Source organism: Capricornis sumatraensis, chromosome 8 (assembly GCF_032405125.1).
Source record: "Capricornis sumatraensis isolate serow.1 chromosome 8, serow.2, whole genome shotgun sequence".
Classification (NCBI taxonomy): Eukaryota; Metazoa; Chordata; class Mammalia; order Artiodactyla; family Bovidae; genus Capricornis; species Capricornis sumatraensis.
Window position 1 is genome coordinate 85712769 of NC_091076.1, and position 18836 is coordinate 85731604.

At 37.4% G+C, this 18836-nt stretch overlaps 1 protein-coding gene across 1 annotated transcript in view; it reads left to right on the forward strand.

The window, feature by feature from the left end:
- Positions 1 to 3494: 3494 nt before the first annotated feature.
- The window catches only part of MBTD1 (mbt domain containing 1), a 37979-nt gene continuing 22637 nt past the window's right edge, over positions 3495 to 18836 (forward strand). Inside the window, exons 1-4 of the mRNA XM_068978005.1 lie at positions 3495 to 3648; positions 7847 to 7980; positions 9781 to 9895; positions 10728 to 10810. Of these exons, the coding sequence (XP_068834106.1) occupies positions 3495 to 3648; positions 7847 to 7980; positions 9781 to 9895; positions 10728 to 10810 (486 nt within the window). The remainder of the gene's footprint in view (positions 3649 to 7846; positions 7981 to 9780; positions 9896 to 10727; positions 10811 to 18836) is intronic.

Below are 18836 nucleotides of genomic sequence, written 5' to 3' on the forward strand. Positions count from 1 at the left end.
GTCCAAGGGACTCTCAAGAGTCTTCTCCAACACCACAGTTCAAAAGCATCAATTCTTTGGCGCTCAGCCTTCTTCACAGTCCAACTCTCACATCCATACATGACCACAGGAAAAACCATAGCCTTGACTAGATGGACCTTAGTTGGCAAAGTAATGTCTCTGCTTTTGAATATGCTATCTAGGTTGGTCATAACTTTTCTTCCAAGGAGTAAGCATCTTTTAATTTCATGGCTGCAATCACCATCTGCAGTGATTTTGGAGCCCCCAAAAATAAAGTCTGACACTGTTTCCACTGTTTCCCCATCTATTTCCCATGGAGTGATGGGACTGGATGCCATGATCTTCATTTTCTGAATGTTGAGCTTTAAGCCAACTTCTTCACTCTTCTGTTTTACTTTCATCAAGAGGCTTTTTAGTTCCTCTTCACTTTCTGCCATAAGGGTGGTGTCATCTGCATATCTGAGGTTATTGATATTTCTCCTGGCAATCTTGATTCCAGCCTGTGTTTCTTTCAGCCCAGCATTTCTCATGATGTACTCTGCATAGAAGTTAAATAACCAGGGTGACAGTATACAGCCTTGATGTACTCCTTTTCCTATTTGGAACCAGTCTGTTGTCCCATGTCCAGTTCTAACTGTTGCTTCCTGACCTGCATACAGATTTCTCAAGAGGCAGGTTAGGTGGTCTGGTATTCCCATCTTTCAGAATTTTCCAGAGTTTATTGTGATCCACACAGTCAAATGCTTTGGCATAGTCAGTAAAGCAGAAATAGGTGTTTTTCTGGAACTCTCTTGCTTTTTCGATGATCCAGCGGATGTTGGCAATTTGATCTCTGGTTCCTCTGCCTTTTCTAAAACCAGCTTGAACATCAGGGAGTTCATGGTTCACGTATTGCTGAAGCCTGGCTTGGAGAATTTTGAGCATTACTTGACTAGCGTGTGAGATGAGTGCAGTTGTGCGGTAGTTTGAGCATTCTTTTGCATTGCCTTTCTTTGGAATTGGAATGAAAACTGACCTTTTTCAATCCTGTGGCCACTGCTGAGTTTTCCAAATTTGCTGGCATATTGAGTGCAGCACTTTCACAGCATCCTCTTTCAGGATTTGAAATAACTCTACTGGAATTCCATCACCTCCACTAGCTTTGTTCATAGTGATGCTTTCTAAGGCTCACTTGACTTCACATTCCAGGATGTCTGGCTCTAGATGAGTGATCACACCATGGTGATTATCTGGGTCATGAAGATCCTTTTTGTACAGTTCTTCTGTGTATTCTTGCCATCTCTTCTTAATATCTTCTGCTTCTGTTAGGTCCAGACCATTTCTGTCCATTATCGAGCCCATCTTTGCATGAAATGTTCCCTTGGTATCCCTACTTTTCTTGAAGAGATCTCTAGTATTTCCCATTCTGTTGTTTTCCTCTATTTCTTTGCACTGATCGCTGAAGAAGGCTTTCTTATCTCTTCTTGCTATTCTTTGAAACTCTGCATTCAGTCCCCTATAATGAAAAGGACGTCTTTTTTGGGTGTTAATTCTAAAAGTCTTGTAGGTCTTCATAGACCTGTGCAGCTTCAGCTTCTTCAGCATTACTGGTTGGGGCGTAGACTTGGATTACCGTGATATTGAATGGTTTGCCTTGGAAACGAACAGAGATCATTCTGTCATTTTTGAGATTGCATCCAAGTACTGTATTTTGAACTCTCTTGTTGCCAATGATGGCTACTCCATTTCTTCTAAGGGATTCCTTCCCACAGTAATAGATTTAATGGTCATCTCAGTTAAATATTCAAGGTAGATATTCAAGTGGCTGCCTTTTTTTTGCTCAGGATCCTTCCTCAGTCTCAGTTGACTGCCCTTGCCTTGTCCTTTTCACTTGCCTTGTATTATCACATGGCCTTGCAACTTTTCCTTTTGAATTGTCTTCAGAGTCTTATTTATTTTTTTGAAATCTGGTGGTAGCAGATTTTGATTCTTTTGAAGATACATGTGATTTATAGAAATAAATAGAAGATTTTCAGAACTGAATCTGCTGAATAGTCAGGCTGGGGAAAACAATAGTGGGAGATTCGAAGAATAATTCTAAAGTGACTACAAACAGCTTTTCTTTTTTAAATTGGGTCTAAAAGAGAGTTCTAAAAGAAGAATAGTTTTTTTTTTTTTTTTTTCAGTGTGGCAATATTTGTAGAACATTTGTAGAGCCTCCCAAAGGGACGACTTCTTAACATCGTATTCGAGTATATAAAATTTCCATTTTATGGACTGAAAAACTACTTCTTTTGCTTTCATAGTAACACATAATACAAATGGAAAATCAGTTCCCCTCCTCAGTGAAACTGTTTAATACAAGCATATCTGAAAATGATAGTTTATTTAGTAAAACTAAGAGATGCATTTCCATGGTTTTATCTTGTCAAGCTTTGGAAATAGATTCGAGCTTTGTTACTGGTCATGTTAAGACTTTAAACTATCCAAGAAAGAAATTGTGCATAAAGTGTAAGATGATACCAAGAAACTTATAACTGAGCAAAAGAAGAAGATAGATACAAAACTCTAAGGATTTCTTGGTTGACAGTTTTCACTCTGTTGTAACCAATGTATGTTTAGTGATGGTTTGGTGGGTTTTGTTTTTGTTTTGTTTTGTTTGTTTTTCATTTCAAATATTCCTTTTTATTTTTTTCTGTTATTTCCTGCTTTCTGTTAACTTTCTTATCACTGAACTTGAAGTTTTGTAATTGGTTTCAGGAACAGTTGGAGTGGTGGTAGGTATTCGTTTTGTGATTTTTTGGTGGCTTGAGTGAGGGAATATTTGAAGGAACATATGAGTAGCAGTTGCTGAATGTGATACATAGTATCTTTGTGCTTGTTTTTTTTTAAAAGGGCATAGTGTTTAGCTGGAGATAATTGGGTTATGTCTAACTATGTTTAAAAAAATGAAATAGTGTTACATATAGAAATGCTATCTTCTACAGTTTTTGAAATAGCTAATATCTAAAAATTGTCTCCCCAAAGTTTAAAATTTGCAGTCTCTCCAGAACTCTTAGTGATTTTTAAAAGCATCTATGTATTTCCAGGATGCTCTAAATTATAATAAAAATTCAAAATTTTAGAGATAAAAGGCAAATTAAGAAACCATCTATTTGTTACGAGTATTTCACTACAGTTTAAAAAAATCATCCCATCACATTTTTATAGAGAAGTAATTTATCTAGTTTATGGCAAAACTTAAGTTACAGCTTCTGACTCCCATTCACTGTTCCATCATTGTTATTCCTTTTAGCTAGCATGATGGTAGTTAATAGGTTTATGCCTCATGGAAATGAAGGGCTGCATTTTGACACAGACATTTAGATTTTCTTTTGGAAACCTCATTTATCGCAATTTGAACTAAGGTCTTTTGGGTGATGTACATGGGTACTATATCATAGTTATTGATTTCTTCTGCTTTGAAGACTGACCATTCTTCACGATCCGAAAGGAAAGGAAGAGACTCGTTCGGGATGTTTGACGGCTATGATAGCTGCAGTGAGGACACGAGCAGCAGCTCCAGCTCTGAGGAGAGTGAAGAGGAGGCTGCTCCCTTACCTTCTAGTCTCCCGATCATCAAAAACAATGGCCAAGTGTACACGTACCCAGATGGTAAATCCGGCATGGGTGAGTATACAGCGTATACTTCAGCTCAGGTGAACCGCCTTCACCTTTTACATCCCTTTATATTTGAGGGTATGTTTTGATCCCATTTCTCCTGTCATTTCCTGTAAAATTTTTAAAGAACAGTTAAGAAACAGAATCTGAAACGTACAGTTCTAGATAAGATCACTGGATTTGTGTTAGATCTTTTTATTAACAAGTAGAAGAAAATGAAAACAGAAAGCTGTTGAGAAACTTAATGTAATTCCAAGTGTGTAAGATAATAGACTTCCAGAATTGAGAGAGACTTTCAAGGTAACTCTCCCTTCTCTAACAATTCCTTATAAGTTTTCTGTTTTAACTCTTCAGTGATAATGTATCTCTAATGACCAGAATATTCTTTATATTGAACCAGAATTATCCTTACTCTGACTTTTGTCCTTTTTCCCTTCACACAAAAACATTTATTTTTAGTGTTTCTCCTGGGCATACCAAGTAAACCTAGTTGCTTCAAGCATTTCTCACAGCATCACAATGTTTTAATTCATCAGTATCCCGCTCCCTTTCTTCTGAAGATACTTTAGATTGTGTGGTGGCAGGGTGGCAACCTGTCCTGACTTGCCTGAGACCCTCCTGGTTTTAGGATTATCCTGGAAAAGACCTCAGGCAAATAGTTGGTCACCCTGTGTGATTAGAGCAGAGGTTGTTCAACTTTTATCTCTTTTCTTCAGGACACTGTGTTTCCATTTAGGCATATTCCTAATTTGGTCATCAATTGTTGAATACAGTGTCTTCTGATTGTCATTTGCTAATTTGACGATTATGCCTTATAGATCATATTCTGATATTTTGATTAAAAGTTAAGCATCGAAGGGCCTGGTACACAGTCATTCATATCATGTCAAAGAACTTAACTTCATTTATCAGGACCCAGGAGGTGTGGTCATCCAACCAGTTAATAGCTACCTAGATCTTTTCTACTTTAGCTTGAATTTCTCAATCCTTAATTGACAGAGCTACATGAGAGATTTTATCAAATGCATTAACTCCTATTAATATACATCTTGCCATGGTTTAGTTATAACATACCAGTGTGGCAGTCTATCACAAGAGGGAGCTTTATATGTGCCGGATTCTGTTTTAAAGACACAGATAGGAATAATATAGAATAAAGTCCCTGGTGGAGCTTACATCCTAGTCATGGGAGTTCTAGTTTGACACGTTCAGTTCTTGGCAAAGACGTACTATCCCCTTGGGGTTGCATTTTTTTTTAACCTATGTGATCTGCAGACCTTTTAATCTGTTCTAGAATTTTTACAACAGAAAATCATTCAGGCAAGATGAATGATTTTTCCCCCTTAGACCCCCTTTATCTCTTATCCTCTGGTACCTTACATTTTCCCATGATTTCTCATAATTTCTAAGTACTGGTTAAACTGTAAGTCCCTCCAGTTGTAACTGTTTAGGTGGAGATTTAAACCCATTGAAGTAGTTGTTTGCTATGTTATCTTTTCCACCTAAACTTTATTGAGGAATAATTGATAAATTATTTTCGGAAATAGATGGGGAAACAGTGGAAACAGTGTCAGACTTTATTTTTGGGGGGCTCCAAAATCACTGCAGATGGTGACTGCAGCCATGAAATTAAAAGACGCTTACTCCTTGGAAGAAAAGTTATGCCCACCCTAGATAATATATTCAAAAGCAGAGACATTACTTTGCCGACTAAGGTCCGTCTAGTCAAGGCTATGGTTTTTCCTGTGGTCATGTATGGATGTGAGAGTTGGACTGTGAAGAAGGCTGAGGGCCGAAGAATTGATGCTTTTGAACTGTGGTGTTGGAGAAGACTCTTGAGAGTCCCTTGGACTGCAAGGAGATCCAACCAGTCCATTCTGAAGGAGATCAGCCCTGGGATTTCTTTGGAAGGAATGATGCTAAAGCTGAAACTCCAGTACTTTGGCCACCTCATGCGAAGAGTTGACTCATTGGAAAAGACTCTGATGCTGGGGGGGGATTGGGGGCAGGAGGAGAAGGGGATGACCGAGGATGAGATGGCTGGATGGCATCACAGACTCGATGGACGTGGGTCTGAGTGAACTCCGGGAGTTGGTGATGGACAGGGAGGCCTGGTGTGCTGTGATTCATGGGGTCGCAAAGAGTCGGACATGACTGAGGGACTGAACTGAATTGACAAATACAGTTGTATATGTTTAAATGTATAAATGTTCATAAATGTAATTTGATATTACATGTACCTAGTGGAATGATTACAGAGATCAAGATAATTAACACATCCATCACCTCACAAAGTTAACTTTTTATTTATTCAACTGTGCTGGGTCTTAGTTGTGGCATGCAGACTCTTAATTCCCTGACCAGGGATCAAACCCAGGCTCCCTACATTGCGAACGTGGAGTCTTAACCCCTGGACCACCAGGGAAGTCCCCAAAAGTTAATTGTGTGTGTGTGTGTCATGTGAGCACCAGGTCTGCTCACAGGTTTCAAGTGCATGATGAGTAGCAGTAGTGACTAGAGTGGCCATGCTGTGTATTAGGTTGCCACAGTCTTTTCTTTTTATAACTTTGGCCTTCATCTCACCGTTTCTCCCTCTTCTCAACCCTTGGCAACCACCATTCTATGAAATGGGCTTTTTTTTTTTAATTCCATGTATGTGATACTATACACTGTTTGTCTTTCTCATTTTGGCTTATTCCACTTAGCATAATCCCCTCCAGTTTTGTCCTTGTTGTCAGAAATGAGAAGATTTCCTTCTTTATATGGCTGAATAATACTCTATTATAATAAATAATCTCTACTTTACATATACATTTGCATTTACATATACATATATGTATAACTTGTTTTCTTATCCTCTCATTCATCAGAAGGCATCTAATATGTTTCTCTAACTTGGTTATTGTTAACAATGCTACAGTGAATGTGGGAGGGCAGATATCTTTCTGATATACTGAGTTGCAGTCAACTAATTTTTGATAAGGGCACCAAGAACACTTGATAGGGGAAGCGTAGTTTTTTTTAGTAAATGGTGTTGGGAAATTAGATATCCACATGCAAAAGAAAAACTGGACCTATCTTACACCACTCAGAAAAATTAACTTGAAATGGAGTAAAAACTTAAATGTAAGACCTGAAATAATAAAATCCGTAGAAGAAAACGTCAGGGAAAAGCTTCTTGACTTAACTCTTGGCATTGATGTATTGGGTATGACACTAGAAGCACAGCTAATAAAAGCTAAAATGCACAGTGAGATTACAACAAATTAAAAAAGGTTCTGCTCAACAAAGGAAACAATATATTGAAAAGATATCCTACAGGATGGGAGAAGATATTTGTAAACTATATATCTGATAAGGGGTTAATATCCAAAATACATGAAGAACTTGTACAACTCAGTGGTGCAGAAAAAGCAAATAATACAATTTAAAAATGGGCAAAGCACCTGAATAGATATTTTTTTCCAAGGAAGACCTACAAATGGCCAATAAATACATGAAAAGGTGCTCAGCGTCACTAATCATCAGGAAAACGAAGATGAAAGCCACATTGAGAGATCACCTCATACCTGTTAGGATGGCTGGTGTCAAAAAGACAAGAGATAACAAATGTTGAGGAGGATGTGGAGAAAAGAGAACTCATACACTCACGGTGATACTGTGAACTGGTACAGCCATTATTGAAAACATTATGGTGATTCCTCAAAATTTTGAAAATAGAACTACTGTATACTTCAGCAGTCCCACAACTTGTATATCTTTTGAGATTCACGTTTTGTTACCCTTATGTTTCAGTCTTCACAATATTTTAAAGGCCTGTGCTGTGCTTTGTATTAATCTTTAGTTGTACTGCAACTACTTTTCATCTTTTGTTTATAATCCTTTCAAACATTAGAGCTTATAATGTCTGGCACAGGGTGAGCACTAAGGAAATGTTAGTTGAATCTAACTTACGTTTGTGTATTTTGATAGTTTTTAAAGCCTTTTCAGACTTTGTCAGTCCTAGAGCCTATAGCCATGGCATCATTCTAGTCTTTCCCCTACCTTTTATTTAGATTTTTCTATCGCATGTAACAGAAGAATTTTTCTGTCTGCCTGAAGGAATGTTTTAAAAATTAAAACCTTCAGATAATTGGAGGAATTATTAAACTGTTAGATGAAAATCAGTTTTATGATCATAACACTAGTGTTTGTATTTGTTAATTAGCTACCTGTGAAATGTGTGGAATGGTTGGTGTGCGAGATGCTTTTTACTCTAAAACAAAGCGTTTCTGCAGTGTTTCATGTTCAAGAAGTTACTCGTCAAACTCCAAGAAGGCAAGCATTTTGGCCAGACTTCAGGTAACGGTACAGAAACCTTCTTGTTCTTACATCTGTTATTTCTATGGCTTTCACCGTTTGTCTGTCATTTGGCTGTGATTCGCTACGCTCCACCTTTACCTAACCGGCCTGTTAGTACTTTATACCCCACATTTTTAAGAAGTATGTGAGCACTAGAGTTTGTCCATTCTATAAAATTTGAGCAGCTGTTGTAAATAGAGAAGGCATACTATTCAAAATAAACTATGAATTGTTTGTGTCTTTTTTTCTAAATAAGTATAAATTAATAAATATCTATATCTGTATATCTATATTGGAGAAGGAAATGGCAACCCACTCCAGTATTCTTGCCTAGAGAATCCTGTGGACAGAGGAGCCTGGTGGGCTGCTGTCCATGGAGTCACACAGAGTCAGACATGACTGAAGCGACTTAGCATGCATTAGAGAAGGGAATGGTAACCCACTCCAGTATTCTTGCCTGGAGAATCCCAGGGACTGAGGAGTCTGGTGGGCTGCCATCTATGGGGTCGCACAGAGTCGGACACAACTGAAGTGACTTAGCAGCATATATATATATATATATATATATATATATATATATATATATATAATTTAAGCCATTTCCCCGCTCTGGTTTTCTTTGTAATTAGTATCAAGGTAGAAACTTTCAGTGTTGGGGGCAGGGAATGATTTAACCTTTGGTTTTATTTTTCCAGTATCTTTGGTTTGTACTTTTGATTGCAACCCATTTGATACCTTGACCAAGTGAAAGTGAAAGTGAAGTCGCTCAGTCGGTCCGACTCTATGCGACCCCGTGGACTGTAGCCCACCAAGCTCCTCTGTCCATGGGATTCTCCAGGCAAGAGTACTGGAGTGGGTTGCCATTTCCTTCTCCAGGGGATCTTCCCAACCCAGGGATCGAACCCAGGTCTCCCTCAATGCAGGCAGATGCTTTAACCTCTGAGCCGCCAGAGGGTATTTGGTTAATCCAACTAACCTTTTTGGAAACAATCATAATACTAAAAGAAAATCGTCTTTCTATGAATGTACATCACCACCTACAAAATGACTGGAATGCCTACAAAATGACCATTTAAGTTATTACTATTGTAGCATATAAACAACTTTATAAAAGCATCACATAGCTGATTTTTGTAATATATTTTATTTGAATGATCACATTTGTTTCCTTCATTTTATTGTAATAAGGTAGCACATAACACCGAAAGGATTATTCAAGTTCCCTAAGGAAATACATCACTTAGATGTATTTCTGTATTTCAGATAGACAGTCCCTAAAGATCCTGAGCAATGGTCTGTACCCAAATGGATGGCAGTTTGTCACAGTGTGAATTTGGCCCATGATCATTTTGTCATTGATCTTTTGCATTAGCGCTAAAGGTATAAACCTCAGTCACTTGCTGTTTAAACATTGAATTATATTTTTCTTATATAAATAGCAATGCTTAGCTACCTGCATGAGTGAATAACCACTGGATTTGTCTAGTACAAGATGGAATCAGTTATTCACCACAGCCTATATTTTAACATTTTATGGGATATAATTTTTTATTAATATATTAATTTGCATATTGCTATTTAAGTCTGTGCCAGCTATGCTACCCATATTAGATATCTACATTGTAGCAGAACTCCAGAAAACATTTCTCATGTGAATTTTCTTGTATGTGTCCTCTGCTTTAATAATTTTCTAAACCCTCAATGTTTCCTTAAAATGAGTAGTATGCAATCAAGTTAGTTTTCAGATTTGGGGTTGGGGAATGATAAAGAATCCTATTTACTTAACTCTTCTTGTTTTAGGGTAAGCCTCCAACAAAGAAGGCAAAAGTTCTTCAGAAACAGCCTTTAGTTGCTAAACTAGCTGCATATGCTCAGTATCAAGCTACCTTACAAAACCAAGCCAAGACTAAATCAGGTAATATGGGTGAGTGCAGTAGAGGTGAAATACTTGGTACTAATTCATCCAGTTTTAATTAATAACATTTTAATTTTGGATTCTGTTAACTAAGCTATTTCTGTTCCCTGTTTGCACATATGACACTAGGCTTCCTTGATTTCAGTAAATTATCCTAGAAAAGTATAGTGTTCACAAGTTATGGTGCTTGTGACAGTCTCCTTAATAATACTCTTTTTTATTTGGTTTATTATTTATTTTTTATGGATTGATTCTCTAGCTGTGAACAGTGGGAAACGTTGTGATAAGGCAAAGAAATATGACATTTATTAGGCTTCAAAGGGATTGGGGAGAAGAGAGTAAAAAGAGAAGGAGATTGAGGAAAGGATATTTTTTAACAGAAAGATTCCTAACAGGAATGTAAAAGCAAGGCAGTAAGTAGGGAGAAAGACAGTAAGGACCCATAGTGAAAATATTAGGTGGTAGATACTAGATAGAAATTTCAGTGAAGTGTGCAGTTAGAGCTGCATGGCAATAAAACACAGGAGCAGTCAGAACAGTGTTTGTTATCCTGAGCATGTCTTCTTTCAGTTGTTCTTTGTTTTTTATAATTGGAGAGCTCTTGCCTCACTTCCCAAGGAGCATACCTTGTGTGTAGAAAAGTTAAAACTATTTGTTTGCAAATATGATATATGCTAAAGTTCATGTTTATTTACAGAAGTTTTATCTTTATAGGAAAAAACTTAATTTAGAGGTGATAAATTTGTGTCACTTCACATTTTAAAGTAATAACCTTCTTACAAATAAACCATCTGAGAACTCCAATATATCTAAACTTATTTTATTTCAGCAGCAGTCTCCACAGAAGGTTTCAACTGGGGTAACTACATCAATAGCAATAGCTTTATAGCAGCTCCTGTTACCTGCTTTAAACATGTGAGTATGGAATTTTCTGTTTGTATTGAAATGCTTAGTCATCATTTAAATCTGAAGGCACAGTAGCATTTTTTAAACATCTTATCCTTAGAAGGTCTTTATTTTATACACCATAATGGAAATGTTTCTTTTTTATTAATTATTGTGCTTACTAATAGTTACATAACCTTAAGTTTTATAAATAAAGGTTTCCTTTAAAGACATTGCAAGTTGAAATTAAGTGGGGAAGGCATGAGTCTCATCCAATTTTCATATTACATTGAACCATATAAAATTACTTGTTTTATGTATCAAAAATAGTTGGATATTAGCAAAATCATATGGTTCAACCTCAGAGAAACCATCCATTGTATGTTACCTAAATTTTTGTGATTTGACCTAATAATTGAGAAGAGGAAAGATCTAGTTTTGTTGGTCACAAATATAAAATCACAAAAACAAAGGAGGAACTATTAGCAATGTAGTATTGTGGAGTGAAATTATTTTTTGCAACATGTTCTTTTTAACAAGTAGATTGTCACAGACATTTGAAGTAATTGAGAGTTATGTTTAAAATGTATCTAATGATAAATTCTTTCCTTTTGATTTAATTCCTTTTGATTCAGTTATTTGTGCTTAATTCTCTTCAATACTTTTTTAACCTATAAGTTTTAATTTATATTTGACGGTTCTATCTGCTACTGACTGTGTATAAGAAGAAAAGAATTTAGAAAGTTAATGAGTGAAGTTTTGTGTATACTTAACATATTGTTAACTTAGGGCTTTCCTGTTAAATAATAGCATGTGAACAAAACTGAGCTTGAGCTCTTGCTGTGGAAATCAATACATTTTAATTCATTTGTGGCCAGTAAAGGATCTTGATCAAGGCCAAGCATATTAATTCAGTGGTAGAAATAAAAATTAAAGCCAAATTCATTCATTTGCTAACTTTTCTTTCTTGAAAGTACAGAGGCTAAGCCCTTAGTCAGTGGCCTGCTATGAACCAGCCTCAGTGGAATCAGACACTTCAATATACTGTAGCTGATACATTTTATTGAAATGTTGGTAGTGGTGTCATACTTGTGAGAGATGTTAAATATATGGCCCCAGTAGCTTTCATGAGAATCACAAAACAAATCTAACTCTCCTCTCTTGAGAGAGTTCTTTCCTGGTACAAAGAATATCAGAATTAGATTAAGTCCTCATTTTTAATAACTCTTCCATTGCAGCCTTCTGGAACATGTGTTTGTTGTTTCCTTCTGAGTAGCCTTTATCTCTTTTTCTGTCTTTATTTAGTATTTTGGTTTTCTAGGTTTAATATCATAACCCATGTCCAGCTATTTTATATAAGTAGTCAGAATATTTTAAAAATAGTATTTCCAAGTCCCAAGATACAATATTTTATTTCATGTCAGTATCTTTGAGTAGTAATACTGTGTTAAAGTTCTTTGCAAGAAAATCTCTGTTATAATGAAATTGTTTTTTTGTTTTACAAAAAACAAATTGAAATTTGTTTTCTACAATTGAAAAAAGAATACAGCAGCTAGCTCTAGCTGTATGGTTAATAAGGATACTATGGGATCTCTTTTTTTCATTTATAATCAGAGTATCTGTCACCCAGTGCCTTCCTGCTCCACTCGTCTTCCTTTGCTGTTTTATTAACTAGGAAACATTTTCTGTTTTTAATGTCTTGGTGTATTTTAGTGCAAAATGAGTTTGCTTTCTTGCCTTTACCAGCATTTTTATTTGAAGTCATTTGATTTAGAAGGTGGGACTTCCTGTTGTACTTGATTTTGTCCTTTAGAGTTGACTCCTCATGGTTTTCCCCCATAAACAGTTTTTGTGGCCTCCAAGGAAAATTACTAGCTTTTAGTTTTATTATTGCTAGGAGGAGCTACAAGCACAGGGTCCTGCCTTGACTCATCAGTTTTCCAGTCTTCTAACACTTGATGCCTGCTCTAAGACTTGTTCATCAGCAAGGCCCCTTCCTCCACACTCTATACCTGCATTGTCTCCAACTTGAGCACAGGTTAAGAGCCTTTCCCTACTCTGAGAGGATTCTTTTTGCAAGCATAATTTTTAAAAACATTAAATCTGTGAGAATTCCCTGGCACTCCAGAGATTAGGACTCTGTGCTTTAACTGGTGGGTCCTAGGCTCCATTCCAGGTTGGGAAACTAAAATCCTGCAAGCGCTGCAAAATAAAAAACAACAAAAAACAGTCTAAAAACATGGAAACAGAACTGTTCTGATTGAACCAGGACTTGAATGTAGGGTGGTGTCACAAATTTGCCTGCCTGCTTCTTTAACGTAACTCAACCTCTTCTGCACTAAGGACCTCAGATAAATACTTTATATATTCCAATACTTAAAAATGATTATGATTAGTTCCAAAAACACAGAATTTCAGTGGAATTCCTCTTTACCATGGTCTATCTTTAAATTTCTGAAAAGTTTCTGCAAAATATGTTGGACAATACTGTCTCTGAATATTGCTGTAATTATGCGTAATGGTTTATATAGTCAATCACTCAATAACTTTTGACATTCTTCATAATTATCAGTGTAAATGGAGTCAAGTTGTCATTAAATATATCTACTAGAAATCAGCATATTATTGCTGTATATCTGATGCAGCTTTCATTTTATCTAGGTGATAGTTTTCAGGCTTCTTTTTTTTAAGCATTACAATTCCTCTTTTTTCTAATAAACATAGCTAGGATAAATGAAATTTATACCAATTGGTCTGGAAAGAGTAGAATGAATTGACTGGAGCCTTGGCACCTGACTCTTGGGTTTCCCTTCTTTGGCAGTGTCTGTGGTTGGAAACCACTAAATTTGGTAATATCATTTCTTTAAAAAATTGTTTTGGAGTATAGTTGTTTACAGTATTGTGTTGGTTTCAAGTGTTAGGTAATATCATTTTTAATTATTACTAAATCATAGCATCACAAAGCTGTAAGTTAACTTAAAAATCATCTAGTTCATCTCCTCCATCTCTTATTATAAACGAAGAAGCTCTTGCTACCTTTTTCAGTAGCTGGATTGACATTTTCAACTTTGGGCTTTAACCTGCAGTTTTTGTTTTATTCTCTTTTTAATTCTATTTATTTATTTATTTATGGCTGAGCTGGGTCTTCGTTGCTGTCCAGGCTTTTTTCTAGTTGCAGAGAGAAACTCGAGTTTCAGTGCACAGGCCTCTCAGTCGTGGCTTCTCCTGTTGCAGAGCATGGGCTCTAGGACACATGGGCTTCAACAGTTGGGGCAAATGGACTCAGTAGTTGCCGCTCCCGGGCTTTGGAACGGGCTCTAGTAGTTGTGGTGCATAGGCTTAGTAGCTCCACAGCATGTGGGACCTTCCCAGACCAGGGATTGAACCCCGGTCTCTTGTATTGACAGGCAGATTGTTAATGAATGAGCCACCAGGGAAGCCCTTGTTTTTGTTTCGTTTTGTTTTAATGGTTTTGAATTAAGCCCCTATAGGAAAAACCCTTCTGTGTTTCACCTTAACACAACTACCAGTACTGTACTTCTGATACCAGATGAGTGGGTTTTCTACTCTGACACCAGCTGAGTATCCTACAGTTGAGTTTAATTCTGACACTGTCTGTCTGGAACCGTCATCAGACGCCACACTTACAGGCTCAGTCCCACAAAACTGCTGCCACTCCACTCCCAGTTGCAAGTCCCACATTGTCACCTCTGCCTTTGACAGATTAGCTATAAATCAGGGTTCCCATGACTCCTTCTTTGGGTTTGATAATTTGCTAGAATGGCTCACAGAATTCAGAGAAATGGTTTACTGTCTTACCATTAAGGATATAATAAGAGATGAACAACCAGATGAAGAGATGTGTAGCACGGGGTGTGTGAGAAGGAGCACGGTTTCCATGCTCTCTCAGGTGCACCACTCTCCCAGCACCTTTACTCATCCACCAGCCCAATTCTATGTATTGGGATTTTTATGGAGGCTTCATCACTTGGGCATAATGGATCATTAACTCAGTCTATAACTCCTTTCCCTTTCCTGGAAGATGGATGATGGGGCTGAAAATCCCAGGAAGCTTTTAATCAGAGTTTGATCTGTATGGTGACCAGCTTCCATCCTGAAACTATCTAGGGGCCCACAAAGAGATGCCTCATTAGAACAAAAAACACTACTGTCATCCAAGAAATTGCAAAGGATTTAGGAACTCTGTGTCTGGAATCAAGGTCAAAGATCAAATATTAGAACAAAAGATATATCTAGTGCTATCACTTAGGAAATTATGAAGGCTATGAAACCTCTATACCAAGAACAGGGCCAGAAACTAATCTATGTTTTTATTTCACAGCTTTTAAAAGCAGTAACCTTACTTTACTAACTGTGGAAAAATCTTCAAAGTACTTCTGCAGTACTGCATTCCAGTTAGGCACCCTGTGTTACTGAAATTCACAGACTGTTTTCTCCTATTGGCATTCATGTTTGAACCCAAGAGAGTTGTTCTATATGTATGCAGAATATTTAGCCTTAAAGCATTCTTAACTTTTCTAATATCATAGTCTTTTAAATAGTTACACTCTATTCCCCATTATTTCCTTATAGTATCAAGTATAGAGAGTTCCCTGGTACCTAGTGATTAGAATTCCAGACTTTCACTACCATGGCCCAGATTCAGTCCTTGGTAGGGGCACTAAGATCCCACAAGCCATGCAGGATGGCCAAAATAAAAAAAAATCAAGTAGAATATTTCTTTAAAGATTGCAGGGAGAAATATCAATAACCTCAGATATGCAGATGACACCACCCTTATGATAGAAAGTGAAGAGGAACTAAAGAACCTCTTAATGAAAGTGAAAGAGAGTGAAAAAGCTGGCTTAAAACTCAACATTCAGAAAACTAAGATCATGGCATCTAGTCCCATCACTTCATGGCAAATAGATGGGAAAACAATGGAAACAGTAACAAACTTAATTTGAGGGGGCTCCAAAGTCACTGCAAATGGTGACTGCAGCCATGAAATTAAAAGATGCTTGTTCCTTGGAAGAAAAGCTATGACCAACCAAGACAGCATATTAAAAAGCAGAGACATCACTTTCCCGACAAAAGCTGTGGTTTTTCCAGTAGTTGTGTATGGATGTGAGAGTTGGACGATAAAGAAAGCTGAGCACCGAAAAATTGATGCTTTTGAACTGTGGTGTTGGAGAAAACTCTTGAGAGTCCTTTGGACGGCAAGTACATCAAACTGGTCAATCCTCAAGGAAATCAGTCCTGAATGTTCATTGGAGGGACTGATACTAAAACTCCAATACTTTGGCCACCTGATATGAAGAGCTGACTAATTGGAAAATACCCTGATGCTGAAAAATATTGAAGGCAGGAGAAGGGAACGTCAGAGGATGAGATAGTTGGATGGCATCACCGACTCGATGGACATGAGCAAGCCCTGGGAGTTGGTGATAGACAGGGAAGCCTGATATCCGGTCACAAAGAGTCGGACATGACTGAGTAACTGAACTGAAGCATTACAGCACAGGCCAAAATGTTTCAATATCAAATGCGTATGAATCTTAAAAAGCTAAAATCATATGCCTTTAATTACGAACTTACAGACTTCAAATTTCTTTTGTTTTGTACCTGAACTATATATTCTGATGTCAGTTTATTGATACTGTCCTTGCTAAAAGCAGAAATGTAATCATCCTACTTTTTTTCTCCCTTGAAAATAGTTGTAATTTTTAAAAAGGTCCTTTGCCTTCACAAATAGCTTGTATTGCTTACATGATGTTTTCTAATCCTCTCTTTTGGTCCAGCTATTTTGAAAGGGATAAGATTATAAATATTTCTTTGCAACAGGTATTAAAAATATTTTTTGAATATATATATTAAGGAGAAAAAAGGCTTTTTGTTTGTGAATGTGTGGTTACAATGGTTTATTAGTAAAACTTGGGTCTGTGTTTATTAGGAAAACAGTCTCTTTCAAATAAAACTATTCTTTGTTTTCTTCCCCTAGCTTTAACCATGCATACATAACTCCATTGAAAATAAATATGACTCCACATCCTTTTTAACTGAAGGTAGAGTTATCAGTATGTTGTCCTAGATTGCAGAGTTTCTTTCTAATGGAAGTAGAACTTTTTAGTTTCTGGTACTTATTAGTACTCTAATTTAGCTATTGTGTTACCACAAAATAAATTCTCTGCAGGAAAGCAGTGGCTTCTGATATATATAATAAAATATAATAAAAATAATCTGTTTCAAGGAAGGCCTAAGTAATCTAGATTATTTTCATTTAATATTTTTTAAAAATTATGAACTACTTTATGCTATTCAAATTAGTAACCACTGCTTCCTTTCTCTTTTTACATGCACTAGCATGCCTTTTTTTTTTTTTTTTGCTTTATTTATTTACTTATTAATTTTTGGCTGTGCTGGGCTTCATTGCTATACGCAGACCTTCTCTAGTCGCAGCTAGCAGGGGCTTCTCTCTAGTTGCAGTGTGCAGGCTTCTCATTACAGTGACTTATCTTGTTGGAGAGCACCTGAGCTCAAGAGTGCACTAGCTTCAGTAGTTGGGGCACATGCCTGCTTAGTTACCCCACGGCTAGGGTTTCCAGACCAAGGTTTGAACCCACGTCCCCTGCATTGGCAGGTGGATTCTTAACCACTGGACCATGAGGGAAGTCCAGCATTCCCTCATTCTTAATCTGATTTTCACCCCAAGCACCCTATTTTCGCTTTGTACTTTCCTTGTACTCCCATCCCCCTGCTATTGTGCGTGCGTGCTAAGTCACCTCAGTTGTGTCCAAGTCTTTGCAACCCTATGGATGGTAGCCCTCCAGGCTCGTCTGTCCATGGGATTCTCCAGACAAGAATACTGGAGTGGGTTGCCATGCCCTTCTCCAGGGGATCATCCCCACTCAGGGATCAAACCCCCGTCTCCCAAGTCTCCTGCATTGGCAGGTCAATTCTTTACCACTAGCACCACTTGGGAAGCCCTCCTGCTATGACCCAACCCCAAAAGTAGGTCCTGTTATCAAATCAAAAGGTGAGTGGACTTTCTGGAGAAAGAGGGAACTGTTTCATTTTCCTGTTCCTGCTTTCTGTCAGTTCCAGCAAATGACATTTAGGACTTCAAATTCTTTTCTAGTCAATTTCCTATCATGTTTTTCCCCTTTTTGGCCGTATAATAGCTTATCTTTCTCTCCTAGTTGCACTTTAGTCATCATATGCCTATTAGTCAAAGTATTTTCATAGTGGCTTTTTGTATATTTGCCATATCATTATTAGGATCAATAATAGTTACCAGTGTACAACTTCAGGGCTAACTCCTGCCTGCTTGAATTCTATTACTACTGAAGATTGTGATTATCAAAAGTTACAGGTTTTCAGCTCTGTGGAGGGAAATCTGTATTTCTCCCGCAAAGCATCGTGTGTGTAATATGTCAGTCTTTTGAGAGTCCAAATACTAGCCATCTGGGCTATTGGACTATCTGGGAATGTTCTTAAAGTACAGAAAAAGTAAGAATCCCATCCAGTTACTTTCTTACGTACAGTCAGGTGGAGGTTATCATACATTTGTGTTGGGGAGCCCTCAGCATTTGGATTTGGCCATGACCTGCAGGACCTGATGACAGCTTACCTTGCAGGGAAGGAGAGTCGCTCCCAGATAGCCCTCACGAGTGGCCCTGGAGCAGGAAGTGATGAAGCAGATCTTCCTGGTTTGGGAGGAACCTGAGGTGGACCTCTCGTCCTGAGTCTGGAAGGTAAATTTGTTGTTACCTGTAAATGATGGTTCTGCTAGTCCGTGCTATGCCAATCCAGACTTTCAGAGGTATCCCTCCTGCCAGCAAGAGAAGACAGATGACTTGGCTGAAGATGGCTCTCGAGCCCTGGGTCATTTAGTCTTCCACACTTAAGAATATCCATTTTAAACAAAAGGGCAGCTGTATCTTTAAAATTCCTTTATTATTTCAACACATTGAGCACATACTATGCAGTGACGATTGTGCTCTTTTTGTTATTGTTTTTGTTCATTTTTTTTCTTAGAGTGAACCATATGGATTGG